The sequence below is a fragment of the Aulonocara sp. 'chitande type north' Nkhata Bay genome, linkage group LG5 (assembly GCF_057382095.1).
Source record: "Aulonocara sp. 'chitande type north' Nkhata Bay isolate Kocher_YH1m ecotype deep benthic linkage group LG5, A_spYH_male_GT1.1, whole genome shotgun sequence".
Taxonomy (NCBI): Eukaryota; Metazoa; Chordata; class Actinopteri; order Cichliformes; family Cichlidae; genus Aulonocara; species Aulonocara sp. 'chitande type north' Nkhata Bay.
This window is the reverse complement of record NC_141348.1, coordinates 19,706,592-19,725,476: the sequence shown is the minus strand read 5'-3', so window position 1 is coordinate 19,725,476 and position 18,885 is coordinate 19,706,592. Positions and strand designations below refer to the sequence as shown.

The 18,885-nt window shown below is 40.7% G+C and overlaps 1 protein-coding gene across 2 annotated transcripts in view; it reads right to left on the bottom strand.

The window, feature by feature from the left end:
• The window catches only part of LOC147330242 (histone deacetylase 7-like), a 43,034-nt gene that overhangs the window by 21,238 nt on the left and 2,911 nt on the right, over nt 1–18,885 (bottom strand). The window contains exons 1-5 of one of the 2 annotated variants that reach the window (XM_086291887.1): nt 10,923–11,422; nt 1,796–1,980; nt 1,125–1,212; nt 566–680; nt 367–437 (exon numbers count right to left, since the gene is read on the bottom strand). In XM_086291887.1, coding sequence (XP_086148013.1) covers nt 367–437; nt 566–680; nt 1,125–1,212; nt 1,796–1,927 — 406 coding nt within the window. In that variant the 5' untranslated portion in view covers nt 1,928–1,980; nt 10,923–11,422. Of the gene's footprint in view, nt 1–366; nt 438–565; nt 681–1,124; nt 1,213–1,795; nt 1,981–10,922; nt 11,423–18,885 lie in introns of those variants that run through there. The other variant, XM_086291886.1, reaches the window with a different exon arrangement.

The following is an 18,885-nucleotide window of genomic DNA, read 5'->3' as shown; positions in this document are numbered from 1 at the left end:
CAGTTCATTTTACACATACCTTACCAAGTTATATAACCGCTCAGGTCTTTGTGTCTCACTGTATCTATTGTTTTTTTTTTTGTTTGTTTTATTTATGGCTGTTCAACCTCTCTTTGACGCTGCAGGGCTGATGTAAAAATGAGTTTCTCTCATCTCAATGCAAAGGACACGCCTTTTCTCCCTCACTTTTTCCATTATTTGGACAGGTCAGTGACAATGAAGACAGGTTGTTTAAACATTAAGTGTTAGAATTGCAGGTGATTTCAGTCTAGCAGACTTAAAATTTAAAATCACATGACCTCTACAAATTTAACCTCAGGGTGAGAACCACAATCTCGGACACGGCTACAGCCGCAGGAGTCTCACCTGTTCTTCTCAAGGCGCGCTGGTCACAGGGTGTAGGCTGAGGCTTCGGGGACATATCAGGAACCCGGAGCCTTGTGACCAAAACAAAACAACAGACTGTGTCAATTTTAAGTAACCACAATAAAGTTTTTGCTGAGCGTGTGCTGTGTTTGCATTTGTTTTGTGTTTGTATCAATGAAAAATCATTGATGTCTCTCACCCGAATCCTGGGGCAGGACTGCTGTGGTTGGGAGTCACTCTATCATGGGTTGGCTGGCTCTTCATAATTATGTGTTCCCGAAGTTTCTGCTTTACCAGGGGACTGGCTATAGCACCTGTCAAGAAAGAAAAAGATCATACACAGACAAAGGGCAGGTAGATATATGTCCAAGAGTGTGGATGACAATAAGAAATAATAGTGATTTAGTATTTAAATAGTCTAATTACAACCGTTTTCTATTACAACTTCCCATGAAGCAGTCAAGAAAATTCAGAAGTAAGAGCCAAGATCCTCTTTGCACTCTTCATTTCCTCTACATTGTAAAAATAAAAACGCTTTCCTAAAACAAGCTTGTTTGTTTGACTTTGGTTTGATATGAGTGCAAATTTCCCTGGAATCTGAGAATACCTCACAGTACTGCTGGAAATCCCCCTCTTTTTCAGTAAAACATACAGTGTGCTATGACTCAGAAGAAGAGCACGTAAACCACCTTATGGTCGCTTAAAGAACTGATGAAAACACATGACAGTGTGGAGAAAACAGAAAACACAGGACTCACTCTGCTCGTTTTTACTCTTTTGAATCAGCTGATGTAGCTCTTCTCTTTTCTCCTCACTCATCTCTCTTTGCCTTTGTTCGATGTTATACTGACGGAAAAAACACAGAGAAATGCATTTTTAAAATCTACACAAGCAAAGGACAAAAGCTGCAACTGTCAGTCTCTGACAAGCACATAAATACACACATCTCGAATAAGATAGCTTACAAAAATAGAAGGAAAAAAACAGGATACTGAAGTGTTGCATCAGTCAGTTAATCTGTGACAAGTGTCAATAACAAATTAAATGCCGAGAAAATGGTTTGTTTATAGTAACCTAAATCTGCTTCTTACTCATTTCTGAGGAGTCCTGCACAGTACCTGGTTAAAGGTCTGCGGTGAAAGCAGCTGCTTTTTTCTGTGGCTGATGTGGCAGGCGGTCATTATCTTATAGTCAGATAAATAAATGCCAGATGTAGCAATTTTGGAACAGGGGCAAAATGTCATGAGGGTATTTGGTCTCTGTTTCCATGCACTGAATTTTGAAGAAACAGAAACTTTCAATGTAACGTTTTAAACTGGCTGATTTCAGCCAGTGCACTGATCCATGCTATGTCCAATTCATGCTGAAGCTTCATTATGTCACTGTCCAGCTCAACTAGGTGAGAACTGACATCTGAGTTTGACCTCACCTGCAAGTGCTGCTGGGAGAATTGGGCACAATGTTGAGCGGTGAGGGATCCCATGAAGAAAGGAGGGCGGGGGGCCAGCATGGCCGAATCTGGGCCTGGATGTAACAACCTGCGGGTCACACTTAGGTCCATGGGTGGATTCCCATTAACGGGCAAAGAAACCTGCTTACTGATGATCACATCCACTAAAGATGGAGAAAGAGAGGCAGAGAGAGAGAGAAACATATTATGTTGCTGACTGTGCAAATAGATACTGTTATGTAGGTAGCAGATGAAAAATCAGAAGGCTTCTCTTTAACATTTCTTGCTTCATCTGCATCACTTGTTCTGAGTTTTGCCTGTCATAGAGAGATCATCACCACATTCAAGTTTTCCCGCTTCAAGTAAACTGCTCATTATCCAAAACTAAAGCTTCTTCTGTCTGCTCCCTTAAGCACAAGGGGTTTGCAACAGCGGATGGCTCCAAATTTGTGTCTCCTCCCGGTTTATACCGAGGACATTACATTCAGAAAGCACAAAAATGAAAGATTCTTGTATATGCTGGCGTTGGAGATGCATAAAAGAAGTGAAAGAAACAGGGTGGGAAGTTGTATTTTAACGTTGTGCGGTTAAGTCGTTTGGATCAGGCACATGAATCTGTCGTCACCCTTTCAGGTTTTGCTAAAAGCGAAAGAAATAAAAGCCTAAATTAGCATGAGCGAGACATCTGAATCGGGTCTCGGTGTCCTAATGAAAAACAGATGTCTTTTTAAAGGTGTGTGTGTGCGGTGGGGGGCGGCGCAAAAATGTTTTGATCAATTTATGCACTCTTAAGGCCACCGAAAACATAAATATCATGTCTTATTTTACTTTCGCCACAAATCATTTAACCATAGCATGCATGGCCCAATGTGGGCCTGATGGTATGACCTGGAAAAGATAAAACACACATGGAGGCTAATTATAGCTACAAGTGAGAAAGCACCAAGCTGAAGTTTGTCTCACATTTTGCGATTACAAACAAAAGCGTTCACAATGCATGGCCTCAGGTAACTTCATACTGTTCTTACGTTTCAATACAACTGACACATGAAACCAATGAACGTGATGAGGAATGTTTCGGTACTGATACAAAAGCATAGAGAGATACAGTATGGAAGGAGACACCTTGCTCCCTCCAGGGTAAAGAGCAATGGGAGGGATGTAAGAATGAGGAAATTTACTGAACCCGTATGTCTGAATGACTGTAACCTAAAATATTACACAATATTACTCACATAAGTCCTGTAAGTGGACATTTTTTTCCCTTCTTTCTTTACTGGTATATTGTGTTAAATTAGAGTAACTTTTGTGGAAAGCACAGTAGAGGGAGTAGCAAATTTCTCTCATGTCACAAAATGTGAGAAGATCTTCTTTCACTGCAGCTATTCAGTTGTTATAGGAGTTGTCAATTTAACAAATAGGATCACACAATGAAATCTACTACACTGATAACGCACCCTAAAAGATTCAGAAACACTGATTTCTCTGTCTTAACCTCCAGCGTGTGTTGAAATTAGGCTATTAGAATCCACAGCAGCTGCAGTTATTAGCTCCAACCAGCCCAAAACAAAACTACAGGCTACACAGTTCTTCTCAACTGGCCTCCATTCTCAGCCACAGCCCTACATCTGCAGACAGCCCAGACAATGTGGTTTGGCTGTCATTCCTCACAGCAATCCTGACTCAGAAGAAAATAATCATGTGTGTGAAAAGTATTTTGAGTTGACAGAATTCCTCTGAAGAAAGAAACACTCCCACACTCTTATGACTGCAGGCTATGTGGCTCATTAACACGTAAAGGAAAAAACAAACAAACAAATACAGGGTGGGAATTAATATTCAGTAAGTTCAATATAGTACTTTACAGTTTAAACCAAATGGTTTCAGTTCTGTTACCCTGCTTGATAGCAGAACTCTGAGCTCACTATAACACTTTCTGTTCACAGGGACAGCCTTGGGTTTTAATATTTGCTGTATTGTAACGCACAGATGAGCTTTTGTGTCACGGCTAAAACCCACGACAGCAGTAGAGATAAAGATGGGACAAAAAGGTCTCTAGGAAAAAAAAATGAAGCCTGCATTTTTACAGGCTTCTCGTCCGTGCCTTACTGGAATCCTACCTTGCAAGTTAACTCAAGTAATCTGTGACACATCAGACAAAACTTCATCTCTGACAATCAGAAATATCTGGGCCTCCCTCCACTGTCATCTGGTTCATACCTTTTGCAATAGAACATTATGCAACACTGTTAAAATTCAAGGGGCTTATTTTCTTAAGCTTCTACTTTAATAATAAAGCAAAAGGTGCAACAGGAAGTACCAGTAGCTGCAGCACAGTATGTATTACAAGAAGAATGGCTGTGTGTTTTCAAAGGAAATCAGACAATCACTGGAGGAGCGGGCCGGCGGTGGTGGTGGAGACTCAGACAAACTTGCACACACGTACACACACCCACGCTCACATGCGCGCGCGCACACACACACACACACATGCTCATCAAACGAGTGAGCTCCCCTGAGAAAGAGGAAATGATCAGGAAGCCAATCTCTCTTCTAAACAGAAAACAAACACCTGTGGCACATTTTTCATTTCGCAACAGCCATACATCTCTGGCTTCAACTCACTTTCAACATCACCCCAATGTTATTTATATTATATTTACGACATTTACAACTTAAAAAAGCCAAATTTCCAAACAAATGTGGGTTTTTTTTGTACTGACACTGAAGCTGTTCCTTTAGGCAGCGTTACAGCGTGACTCATTATCTGACTCGACGAAAAAAAAAAAACACCCCAGTAACCGCAATGTACATTTAAAGAGTTACCTAAACAGTTAAGGTTTCTTCTATGCTGACCCTGAAGGGTTCCAGCAACTCGTGGTTGCTTTCTATCATATTACCAACAGAGCCTAAAAGAGGAGACATACACAGCACACACTTGTTTTGGCATGACAAAAGCAAGAATAAAGGTGTTTTTAGCCATCGTCATTTGTCGCAATGTTTTATTTCTCATCCTAAAACAATGCAAGAGCTGCATAATTACAAGACAAAAATCTGGAGCACTTTATAATAAAGAGAAGTGCATGCCGATAAGATCTGTGTGCGTGCTTCGCTGTCTCTCTTTTCAGCGTTGTGCTGCTAAAAATAGACAGGGGACAAACTTCTGGTTTCTGTAATAGCATATTCGTTTCACAACCACCATCCTCTTTCTGTGGGCCCTACTGCAGCAACATGCTGATGCACTGACACACACACACGCACACCTGCACACACGCATACAATTTACTGGAGCACACGCTCGCGCACACACACAGGCACACACTCACAAAGAAACAGTGACTTCCTGTTTCTAAAGTTAGTCTTCACCATAACATCCTCTTGGTTCATTTAGGCAAGCAGAAACTGCTATTTTGGTTGAATGGCTTCTTTGCAGCTCAAGAGAGCTACAGATATCGCTCAGTAGTATTTATATTCACGCTGTGGCTAAAATGTGCTTTGTTTATTGCTGGTTTAGCCTGAACTCCACAGTGGTATTGGATGGAGTTAAGCCTGGATGTCACACATCATGTTAAGTGCTAGTTACTGTTACTATATACATAAACACTAGCAGCAGGCGTGAGGTTTATGCTTCGTTAGAAGAGCAACAAAGCAGAAAGAGCAGAAGTTCAGAGGAAAAATACATCGAAAGGAATAAAATAAACAAAAATATATATATGAATACACCGAAGCCTCAAATATGCCAGCCTGTGCACTCATAATGGAAAGAAAATGACATCTTCTCCACCAAGCGGGACACCTTTAGCAGCCCCCACTCCTGCCACCTATCCCTCCACCCTCCACTGCCTCCCTTCCTCTTCCTTACGTTCATAGGAATCCACAGCTGCTGCACACATTCTGTCCCCCACTTCCGAGCAGCTGGAGTATCAATCTCCTTATGTGTTCATTGTGTGTGTGTGTGTGTGTGTGTTTGTCCATCCTATGCACCCTAAGATATTAATAGCTTGCAGTTGTTTCTTTTGAGTGTACACAGCAGGTCTTTGTGTTTGCATAAGAAGAGTCTGCTTGTGTGACAGTTGAGGGTGCATACACGGCTAATAGTGCTTGTGTTGGTGTATTAAGTGTATTAATAGTGCCCATTTGTTTCTGCTGAAGGAACACTGTGGCTCTCTGAGCAAGTTTCAGCATATGTAACCGTGCCAGTTTATTTTTAGTGTCACCTGTCATTTAACACTTGTGTTATTGTGTGTAATCAAGCAAGTGCATGTAATTGAGGACAGTGCCGGTTTCTCCACATATTAATAGCATCGCACCACTTGCTTTAATGAGTGTGTGTCATGTGTGTGTGAGAGAGGCTGTGTGTGCTTATGTGTGTATTAATAGCATTCTCATCTGCCCACAAATGTTTCTGTGTATCTGTGGCGTTCGTGCGTCTGGATCTCAGTTAGGCCGAAAGATGATTTGTCACATGAGCATATGTCTTGGGCAATATCAAGAATTTTCCCTTTAGAGATAGGCGAAACTGTGATCACAGTATTAGCTGTGGACGTTGTCGCATGGAACATCGACTCAATGCTAAAGGCAGAACCCACAAATCTCTGTGGTTAGTTTTATCTTTGATTTTATTGTGAATGTTCGGACTAGATTTTATTAGTCCTTTATTTATCCAGGTAAAAAAAAATCTCATTGAAATTAAAAATCTCATTTCCATGAGAGACCTGGCATCATGGCAACAAAAGTCAAAATACACAGGTGATGATTTCTAAGCACAATGTTGATGCTTCTTTCTGGCTACTGCTATTTTTCATCAGCTATCAATTATACCCACCACGTGCAGTTTTCCCACTTGAACTCTGTGATAACTGATAAAACTTTAAGTTCATGTAGGGGGAGAAAAGTTTGGACGGCACAAATTTATAAAGTCCAGAATACGCATCCCTGCTGTCAGTAGCTTCAACCTAATTTGAATTATATCAGTCCTATTGATAGATTTAATGTGATTTCTGAGTAAATGTCCAAACATTATCAGCAGATTGAAAATATTGGTTCATTGTATGAACAGTTGGCAGCTTTTGCAAGACAAATGCCAAAATATGAAATAAATAGATGTCTTATAGGACAGAAATAAGTTCAGGTATCTCTTATTGTGATTTAAGTTCAATAATTGGTATTTATTAGTGAATGAAGTTTGCTTGCAGTAAATAAATTTGCTGTTGTGTGTATTTCTAGATTAGTTGATCAGTTGTTTGGTTTTTGTTAGCTGTCATGTCAACATTGAGATTTCCAAGAAGCTACAGCAGTTAATTTAAATTAAATCCCAAAGATGAGGGTATTCAGTCCTACTATGATAGAAAATGATGAAAAATGTAGGAAACTGGAACCATACAACTATACATTCAATAACTCAATCCAAGGAAAACATGTTGAAATATCTGCAATGTATGTCTGTATGTCTTTGGCATATGTTTCATAATGAGATGTGTGTAATTATTCAAACATGCCCACAAAACTGAGTTGGTGGAAACATCTGGAATCAGTAGTACAGCAGAAGGAGTGACGATTAGCCATTTGGCATCATGGGTGGGATTAATGCCATTGTTGTGTGGTTGTCAAGCGTTGTCATGCTGTGCGGCTCGACACAGATATTTAAAACAGCCCGTGCTCACTTTTTAAGCACCCCTAAGGCATAGCTACTGATTGAGAAACTGAACAGGCTTAACTCCTCTTACTGTGATTTGGTTTGCTCTTTAAACCCTGGCAAACTTAACTTAACTTCAACAGGACACAAAGCAGATGCAAATATGTGAGCGCGTCTTTCTGTCATGGCCATCAGTGCTGCTTTGGCGACTGTTCCTTCAACACTCCACCATAACATAAGACTTTTCTTAGTGATGATGTGTTGCTGAACTGGGGTGGAAAAGGTGAGGGGTCAGCAGTTCGCTGCAAATGGGAGGATATAACTCCCATAGTGTGATTCTCCAACTCGACGTCTCACAGACAGACAATTGTTGAAATGGTTTCATTATTTCTCTTCCAAGACCTCCAAGAGGTCATTGTTTTTTGGAAGAGGGGGAAAAAAGAGATAACTTTTGGCTGGGATGAGTCCGAAATTTGCCTGAGGACACACACGGGACACACACAAATGCGCACATGCACGATGTACCTCTCACTCAGTCCTAATGAGGCTTTAAAGCTCTGAAAGGTGTTGGCACACACATGTCTACACACATGTTTACATAACTCTGCCCTTAATCATGCAAATGAAGGCATGAACCACTGTTTGATCTGATGGGAGCACCGACTGACTTGCTTTACGTACTTCAAAAGAAAGTACTTCAGTGACTGATCATCTGAGCATAGTCTGATTCAGATCAATAGTCTGCACAACCCATCTCCACCCACAGACATTCATCCTACTCTGTAATCCAGATATTACCAGATGTTATGTGACGGATCGTGGCCTTTACACGCCCACACATGCAGAAATATAGGCAAACATCTTTTTTTTCCTGTAAAAGCCAGCACCTGGCATAAGGCTGATTTGACTGAGAAAACAGGTTCTCATATTGACTTCCTACTCTAATTCGCTCGTGTGTCTGTGGTATACTATGTATCGCTGACTGTTATTGCACACTAATAAGAAGACTATGTACACTGAAGGGCTTCTTTGTTTCAAATACACCCTGCAGTTAGTAAGAATAAGCTTACTGTCTTCTGGTACAATCTAGCTTTTTGCTGCTGCTCTTTGATTGAACTTTGATTTCCCTATTACGCTTCATTTTATGCCCGTTCTCTCTCACAAACAAAAACACGAGTTCACATGATAAACAACAGGGTGATGGTCCTGTTACTGGTTTTTTTTGAGGAGCAGAGTGTATCAGTAGTCAGCTGAGCTGATTTTAAATCAGGAACAGGAAATGTGATCTGGGGCTCTGGCCAGACCAGAACACTGTCCCTATTGTCAGAGCTCACACAGGGAAAACACTCGGGACTTTTAAAGGTTATCTGTCCTGGGAAAAGGTTAATATTCTCCTCCATAACTACCCTACAAAGGACAAAGAGACACCCAAAATGGATACTGGATGATGACCCTATCACTAAATATGTCTTTGTTGTGCCTCTTACTATAAATGTATGAGTTTATTTCCAATCAAGAGGGGTCAGAAAAAGGTTCTCTATCAGTGTTTGCTCAACTGTTTTTAAACCACTGACGAAATATACTGGAAAGACGTGAATAATGCTGGTGGTGGAAGATCCCTAACTGGTCAACTTAGTCATCAATGCAGCATGCAAAGCGAAAATAAAACATTTACATGGTCAGTTTATGATCTCTGCTCGATAAAATCAATACTACAGCTCCCATTTAGACCATAAATTATTTGCTGGTTGACAATGAAAATAAACTGGCGACTACCATGATAATCTATCCAGTGCGTATAATTCACGAAAAGAAACAACTGGAAAACAACAGTTCCTTTGTTCTGTGTGATAGATCTCTATCGCATCATCTCAACATGAATGAACCAATTAGGAATTCAAGAGAAAATGTATCCACATCTACTTTGATAATCAAACACATGATCTTGGGCTCTTCAAACCAGGCTTTCATTAAGACCAATGGTTCCTGTTATACTGTATGTCCCACTGGGTTTGTGGGAATCAAGTCTATGACGACTAGCGTCCCCTATAAGATGAGCCAAACCAACTGGTTAATCGCTAGGTTAAATAAATAAATACAGTGATTTAGTATGTTTTAAACCACCATTTATTTCTATGACCCCCAATGCAAAGTGAAACTGGGCTTCATGCTGCAAAACCAAACAAAACAACACTGACTGATTTCAGCCCCCACCACAGATAGGCTACTTAGACCAAAGTGTCACTGTCAGTTCATGTTTGCTGTGTGAGAAAAAGCTAAAGTTAAGTTGTGTGAGAAAGGCCTCGGTTTACCATAGGCAGACAGTAACACAATTTCTAAATCAGCATTGTAAGCGTGAATCATCTTTTCTTTTTGTTCTCTCTGCCATAGAAGGCCTAGTCATAGTGACTAACCCATGTGCTGCCACAGCCTGTGGGCCAAAGGGAATAGTTTAGGTAAGGTGATAAGCTAACAGCAAGGCCTGGTAAATACAATATGATCAAAGTCTTTATTCAGGGATACACTTTTGTAAACACAAAGGGACATAGATGCGAGCAGAGAAATCTAAAAGGCAACAGAAAGGGGCCGCGGGGTGTAGGTGGTGTCGATTCCTCTGGCACGGCCCACATTAAACTAATGTAACTGTATCTCTGTAACAGCACTAAAGGCTATGACCTCATCCCGTGGTGAGAGAGGGAGCAAACCTGGACACATGACACCATTACACCAGCATGGCTGCTGTGGGTGTGTATATGTGGGTGTGCTTTTATTTTCCCTGGATTGAAGGGGCTTGGGTGGGATTGAACTGTTTTCTTATTCCACGACTTCTCTCATATTAAAGCACATCAGCCCACAGTCCATCATACAACCAAACATTTGTTTCCTAGTAGTGAATGAGCAGTGGAGTTTGTCAGCTATGGGCAGATATAGATCCAACAGGAAATTCTACACTCACAATGAGGCCTTAACGCCATAATTGCACACTTATTTGCCCCATTTAATGCCCTAAAATAGTCATGTTGTCTGCCAGATTAGATTACCGGGCCACCTTTTGTTACACATTCAGTTCTTTGTTAAATACTTCCATAGCAGGGTCATGATCTCGAGACATGGAAACTCACTTTATTTAAAATAATAATGATAGTAATTTAAGCAGTTTTTAAACAGTTGTACACCAGCGATTTTTGAAGTGTATAACCATCACGGTCATGTTAGGATTTACACCTGCAGATTTTGGACTGAAGTCAAAAAAATTTTGTTGCAGTGTTTTTTGTTTTGTTTTTTTTAAACAGAGGAGCTGAAATTGAATTCACATTTTCACAATACAACAGTGTGGACACAGTAAGTAGTTCGGCACAAGAAAGTAATAAAGTGACAGTGGTTTTTTTTTTTTTTTTAAAGTAATTAGAACATTTACCACGTTTTCTAGCTACTTTTGCAGAACACTTTAAGAAAGTAAACACCGCCTACCTTTTGGAGGTGAAGTTCAAAAGCGACGTATTTGAAACTTTCAAAGGCAGGTGGGAGTAAAAATCCCGTTACGAGGCAGCTACACCAAGTCGGGCGAACGTAAGCACAGTCCAACAGCCTATCCTCGTCATCTTCGCCGGGGTTTTTCCTCCGTTATTGTGACAGTTATCTGACTGCGCGAGGTAAAAATATCAAAAGCGACAGCTCCAGCCGTGAGCGCGCGCCGCTGTCTAAGCCGTACGTCCGTACGTACAGTATAACATCACCTCCGCGCTCCGAAATGTCTCGGTAATCAACTTATGTAAGAGAAAGCGAGTGTGCACGCACTGCTTTCTATTTATCTGTCTCCTCCTCACCGAGTTCGTCTGTCGGTGTTGAAACTGCTGATAAAACCAGCTTGAAGTCTCACTTTCATCCGCGTGTGTGCTGCTGGTGTGCGGGCTCCATCTGCTGAACTCCGCGGGGTAAGGGAGATGCGGATATGTGTGTGTGTGTCTGTGTGTGTGTCTTCTGCTCTACGTCTGGCATAAATGTGAAAAAACGTACCAATATATCCACAGACCGTTTCATCATAGATTTATAATCAGTTTGAATCACTTTGTTGTTCCTGTACTTTATGCTATATTGCAAACTGTTGTGCTACAAGTAAGAAACACTCACTGTGTACACGTTGCTAGTACTGAGTTGGACCCTGTTTTACCTTCAGGACTTCCTTAATTCTTCTTGGTACACATTCAGCAAGGTTTTGGAAACTTTCCCTGGTCCGTACTGACGTGACAGCGTCACTGATTACGCATCATAACTCATCATCATTATTCATCTATGTATTACTTTTATGTATTAGTCATCAATTTGTTGTAATCATCTATCCTTGCAGTTGTTTATTACACAAAATAAATTATATTATCACACTTCTGGCCACATAGCGCTGATATTCATTGCACATGCCCATATTAACGTTTTCCAGCCAGGTGTTTTCCTTTTCCCATTCTTCCCTTTCTCTGAGGGGAACAAACATTGCTGCTCTAACGCTGGGCTCACACTGTGCGATTTTTGGCCCATTTTGAGCCGATTTTTGAGTGATCGGACCGATTTTGGCCTTCATTGTGCGTCGTGTAGTATACGTGGGGTAACGAGAAGTGATTAACACCTCACGACCAGCTCCCGATCATCAATCGCTCGTGAGGGTGTCACCACAGGCGCTCACACTGCTCACGCGCAAACGTAAACGTTGGTGAAAAAGACGGAGCAGCACGGCTGTGCAGCCTGTGATCTGGACACAAGCGATGGAGGCACAACTTGTAGAACTTTGGAAAGCTCATCCGAGCCTTTTCGATGTGGCATCACAAAATTATCACGACCACAACAACCGTGAAAATAGTTGGATTTACACTGCTGCTCAATCACAGCTGCCTGATCAATGTTTTTCATTAGCAATTTAGCAAAGTTGATGGTGTTGGTGTGTCTGTGTGAGTGAAAGACAGAGCGAGCGACAGATTTTCTGTTATAACCTTCATGTTATGGAGGCACAGTGTGAGCACTCAGGTCGCATCAGAGCATCGGGCCGTATAGTGTGAGACCTGCATCGTGACCTATGAACGTCTAACCCCTGTGAGTCAATCGTGCAGTTTGAGCAGGAGCTGAATAACGTGACTGAAAAAATCGCACAGTGTCTGCCCAGCTTTAGGTGTACTGTCATCCGAGACTTGCACCGCAGAGTCGGCGTTTGTTTCCCTGTTGGCCATGCTTCTTGTTGTGGTCATCTGTTGTCTTCCGGTATTTTCTCCGCAAGCGACCTTTCCTCGACCAATGAGATGAGCGGTAATCTGAATTGTCATACTCGAATTGTCATAAGTGTGCTGTCAGCTCATTGGTCACAAAGCAGGAGAGGGGCTGGGAATTATGTTTTCAAACAAAGTGTTAATTCCATTAACATTTATAGACTACTTTTGATTCTCACTGTATTACGGGACAAAGTGCGTCCCTTATTAGCTCAATACGGGACGTGTACTTTTGTTTCTAAATACGGGACGATTCCGTATTTTAAGGGACGGTTGGCAACCCTAACCGTGACGCAATCTCCACATCCCAAAGGTGCTCTGTTGGATTGAGGTCTGCTGAGTGTGGAGGCCAGTGAACTCATTGCCATATCCAAGAAACCAGTTTGAGATGATTTGAAGTTTGTGACACGGGGCAGGAGGCAGCCATCAGAAGATGGCTACACTGCAGTCATAAAGGGACTGACCTGGTCAGCAGCAATACTCTGATAGGCTGTTGCCAGTTGCCAAGATAATATCCTCTACACATCGTTATGCCACCAACAGCAGCCGCAACCATTAACACATGGCACGATGGATCCATGCATTCATGCTGTTTGCAACAAATTCTGACCCTACCATCAGATTAACACAACAGAAATCGAAAGTCACGATATTTTTCTAATGTTCTATTTTTGTTCACTTTTAGTGAGCCCATTTGAAGTGTAAACACAGTTTCCTGTTCTTAGCTTTCAGGCGTGGCACCCTGTGTGGTCTTCTGCTTCTGGTTATTTCAGTTACATTGTGGTACTTTTCCTTTGACTTCTGACATCATCGAGGCATTTTCAGTCAAAGACTAACTGGATGGTTTTTCTCTATTTTTATTTTTGTTGATTGTTCCCTGTAAACCCTAGAGATGGTGTGGAATAGATCAGCAGTTTCTGAAATACTCAGAAAAGCCTGTCTGGCACCAGCAACCACTTCACATTCAAATGGCTGATTAGACATTTGTGTTAATGAGCATTTAAACATGTGTACCTAATAAACCGGTCAACGAGTGTATCTACTGTACACTGAGTGAAAGCTAGTTAAGCCAAAGTAGACAAACTTGTTCTGAAACTGTGGAAATGGTAGAATTGGTCTCTATTCTATTGTAGGCTAAGCAGACTTCAGTATTCTCTAAATGTCAGAGTGAACTTTGTTTTTCATAGCTCCCCCCTCCAACCACCAAAAAATATATAACTTGTATTTAAGATATAAGATGTCATGGCAGGAAAAGCAAAGGAATTACTTACATTTTTGTGTGCGAGACATGAGAGTCTGACAGCGTGAACACTGCAGTGACTGATTTTAATAATGACACCCGTGCTTTTCTTACCGTGACATGTCATCAGTCAAAAAGACTTGTAGCTACAGTCATCAGGCTAAAAATGAAAAATAAAAAATAAAAAATACACGCATGCATTGTTACTAAGTTCCACTTCCAAAAACAGAAGAATGCAGGTATCGCAGTAGGTAACAGTTGACTGAAATACAATAGGATGAGTCACCACTGGTGACATAACAAAAGCCACGCTACACATCCCCACAGCAACAGCATAATTTAACAATGAGTAAAGTGAAACTACCGTAACGTTGATTAACACGATCCTTAACGACTTTCACAATACATCTATAAAGATGAATTACTCTCTGTGTTTGATGTGCAGTTATGTAGACACAGCAGTTGCTGATTTGCTGCAGGACGACAATGCAGGTGAAATGTTGTTTTTGCCTTATTAATGATCATATTGTGCAAATAGTTAAACAGTTATTTTGAATGTGTCAGTTTTATAGCAAATACATCGTGCACATCTGGAGCAGTTTTATGTTATCTCACATGTAAATCTGACCACACAAATGACCTGGAAGCCATGAAAGTCTGTGTTTAGCTAACTGCTAACTGCTAATTTTACTTTTTAATTTGTCATCTGACCACCATGTGAACCTCACTGGACAGTAGATATATCACATTGTATAATATAAAAGTAATAGACTGTGATATCGTTGCTACAGCAACACCATACATTTGTGCTCCACGGTCCTCACAACAATGGGACAAGCCCAGGTATCTCTGACAGCAAGAGCCAAGCCTCCGATGATGATTTAGTACCTAAAAAAGGAGCTAGTTGAACAATGCACTGGACTCTGAAAAATATGCAAGAAAATTACTCCTGCTAAACACACACCAAGCTGTGAAGCCATGAAAAAGTCAATACCATATGTCACCCCTCAAATGTTTTTCTTTTGTTTCCAAGGAGCCAAAGTTTTATTTAATTTTTTAAAGTGAGTCTTGAGCAATAGTTCTCCAGGCTTTCAGAATTTTTCTTTGGACATTGGCGGATTTTTCCACTCATTTTCAATCCAGTCCTGATCATTTTCAGGTGAATGTTTTTTTGTTTTTTTTTCTTAAGCCGCTTAACACTGAGCCATTCAGGCATAAAAAGGCACCTTTCACAAGAGATGAACCAGTGTTGTTTCTACGCATTGCAGACAACTTATCAAAGAACCAGTTTTAAATTGTGTTTTTAGGCATTTGTTACTAGCAGCCTGTTGGAAAAATATACAATCTGTACCAATTTCTTTAGCTGAATCGATGAAAAATGCCAAAGACAACAGTTTAACAGGCATAAAATAATAATTTTGCACCAACAAAGTGATTCCCAAAGAACTATTAGCTGAAAACTCATCTCAGCATGTTGTGCAGTGTGTCCTTAAAGTGAAGGTAAAACAAAAAGAGTTAAAAATAAAAATCCAGCAAAGACTTGAGATATGCACCTGGCCCTTCACTTGATGCATTTGCTGTTCATTGAAGTCTTACCAGAAGCTTTCAGTAAGCCATTCTTACAGATAAGAAACAGGGAGTAAAGGCTGAGGTATGCTAAATTACAAGAGAACAGAACTGAAAATCAGTGGCAACAAGTCTAACGGAACGAAAGGCAGCAATCATCCAAATAAGAGCTTTGAATGTCCTTGAAGGAGCCTGGAGAACTATTCCTGAAGAGTACTTAAAGAAATTATAAGAAGTCTTGTCCACTAGAGTGGAGACAGTGTGGAAGACCAAAGGTGGCTTATTGAAAAACCGACTTTCAAGCGCATTACAATTGTACAAACTCTGTGTTTGCCTTTTTGCTGTATTTCCATGTATGATTGCTCATGTTTCAATGAATCACTGCACTTATCTCCAATGTTCCTTTCAGAATATAAAGAAATGAGGGATGACTAAAGACGTTTGCCTAGTACTGTACTAGCAGCTGGTGATGTGTGACCCAAAAAGTACACAAATGAGTCAGCCGAGCATCGCTAGCTGCACTCGATAGTTGCACTCCATACAGGACGAGCAAATGGTGGATGGAAATTACTGCCGTGTTTAAGCAACTGGTTAAAAGAGCTCGACCCGGGACACAACATCCCAGGTAGAAAATATTCTTCAGTTTTGTCATGCGACAGTATTGTGTAGGCTAAGCTTTATAAAGTTAAGTATCTTTAGTGATTAAACTAAAAAGCCATGTTCTTACTCTCCTTAAAATTTCCAGGGAAATTCTCAGTAGATTCCCATTTTGATAGTTTATTTATTTACATTCACCCATAAATGCTGCTGTCCCTGAGCTGTAAGCATCAATAAAACATTGTTCAGCAAGTTTTTTCTCTATATCATAAAAAATACTATCGAGAATTTTCTTGAAATATCTGCCGTTATGTCTCTTTCTCTCCTCTCCTGGACAGCAATATGCGAGTTTATCGCTAAAAATACTCACACGTTCTTTTGCATCCATGCTCATCCAGATTAAGTCAGCATAACTGGAAAACCTAACATAAACTAATCACAGAGACAACAACTGATAACTGTCAGCGAACTAGGTCAGTTCTATTTTTTTTCCATTTCATGTGACTCAGACTGGTCCTATGATGGAGTCAGTAGATTTGAGGTTGTTAAATTATGTACCTAAAGGGAAAATTGTGGCCTGAGAATTTAAAAAAAAACCTCCTATCAACAGCACTTTGTGCTTTTCCTTGTATTCTTGGCAGGTTTTACCAGTCCATCCCAGAGTCACGGGGCTGACTGTGGCCTGAATCATTTGAGATGCGTTCGAGCAAATTGAATTTGATTCGAGTTTGAACAGCACATGTTTCAGACAGAGCTTCTCCTATTTACAGATATAGAGGTCATTTGGAAACGGTTGCTACTAAAATTACATTTGCCAATAAATTAGCTTATTTTGGATTTATTAAATCATTCCATGAGCTGTTATTAAAACAATATTATTCATATTAAGGAGGGCAAAAACAGGCTTCTTTCAGCTGGCAGTGATCACTGTCAGCTGGAATTTGCAGCCTAATACGGTTGGTAATGATTTTATTTTTTAATATTTATGTTAATACATTGTCTACAGATGTCAGTAGAGCTCTCTCTTCTTACTTTCCACCCTCACAGCATCACTTTATTGCCTTTGCAGTCAACGAGCACTCTGGCTGCTGGTAGCACTGAGTATTTAGATTTCACCATGCAAACCTTTTGGATTCTGGACAGTGGGGTCTGACTAGACCCTCCAGTAAAAATATCCTAATGTCAGCGAGGTATCGGGGCTCAATTTTCCCCCAAATTTCCAAAAGGATATTAAAACGGAAAACACTGGTAGGGAGCGATAGAGTGAAATGGCACACGGGATACATGGGAAGGACTTCAAGGTGGAGGTTTGTGGCCGGTGGGGCTCGCTCCTCATTCAGTCACAGGAAGCCGGTAGGAATGAGAGGAATGCAGTCAGGCAATACGGTGATGGAGGGAGCAGCAGTTGCAGGGCAGATTGCCAGAAAGAACGGAAAAAGGAAAAGATAGGAAGAGTGAAAAGTGATTAAAGGGTGAAAAAAATGGCAGGTCTCATTTACCAAAAACAGACGCCCAGTGGCAATTTGTTGTTGCTCACCGTGCAAGTGTAACTTCTTTGTCTGATACTGACCACAGGATGCGGATAATGTGCATGATATTGGAGGGGTCAGGCACGGAAATACCTCAGTACATTATTGGGATTGGGATTGGAATGTGTGGAGTTATCAGTCGGACAGATTTCCTGAAAATGGATGGAAGCAGAGGATCCATAAACAACAATAAATGATTGTTTTTTTGTCATCCTACCTTAGAGACACATCTGTGCAGACAGAAACGTGCTTCGACATGAAGGGAAACATGCACGCAGGTGGCGCTATGTGCAGTCTGTTTTACTTATCCAGTTTTCTCTTTCATTCTGATATGTTTATTTTTTATGTTTGCTCCTTTTTTTTCTCACTACTGTGCCAGTTATTCCAGTTTTCCCACAAAAAGACTTTAGCAGACGCAGTAAACTGACAGAAAGCGTGCATGAGGGGATGGTAAACAGGATGCGCTCAAGCAGCACAGGATTGGATATTTGCTGTGTGCCACCTCAAATGAGGTGCTCACTTCCAACCTCTGCAGTCTTTAGGCTCATTGTTTTGGTTTTGCACCACTTTCCTGTTTAGATTAACGCTAACTCTCATTAGCCTCTTTTTCATGTGCAGCTGTATGTTATCATAAAAGCTAACATGATCTACTGTTAAGTACAAATGCAGGAGCATCAGATAGATAAAAGTTAGCCAATGAAGATGCTTCAACACTTTACAGGGCGGTGCCAAACATAAGGCCCGGGGGCTAGAATCGGTCTGGCAAAGACTCCAGGCTGGCCCACTGGAAAATAGATAGATAAACAATTAAATGACAGAAAACCTCCTATTTTTTCACTATCTGCTACAGAAATGTGATGTTAATTTTACACATTTATGTCTCACAATTTAAGCCCCAAAATTTGACATACTGTCCAAATTGTACTTATTTTTCTTGTATTAAGAAATCTGATAGACTAAATTTTAGTTTAGACAGAAGGAGTTTCACTGGTCTGGCCCACTTAAAATCAAAGTGGACTGTTTATGGCCCACAGTGTAAAGTGTGATATATTAGTGTTGTGTTTATAGCTTGCTTTGTTTCCTCAAAGTGGCTAAAAAGATCAATTTAGCATAATTAATGGTGCTTTAAGCTGTTAATGTGGTTTGCAAAACCGAGTTAAATGAAAGCCAGTAAAAATGAAAAAGACAAAAATCGTGTATTCAATGTAAAATTGTGGTTTTCAAACTTGTGTCATAAACCATAGCACGTG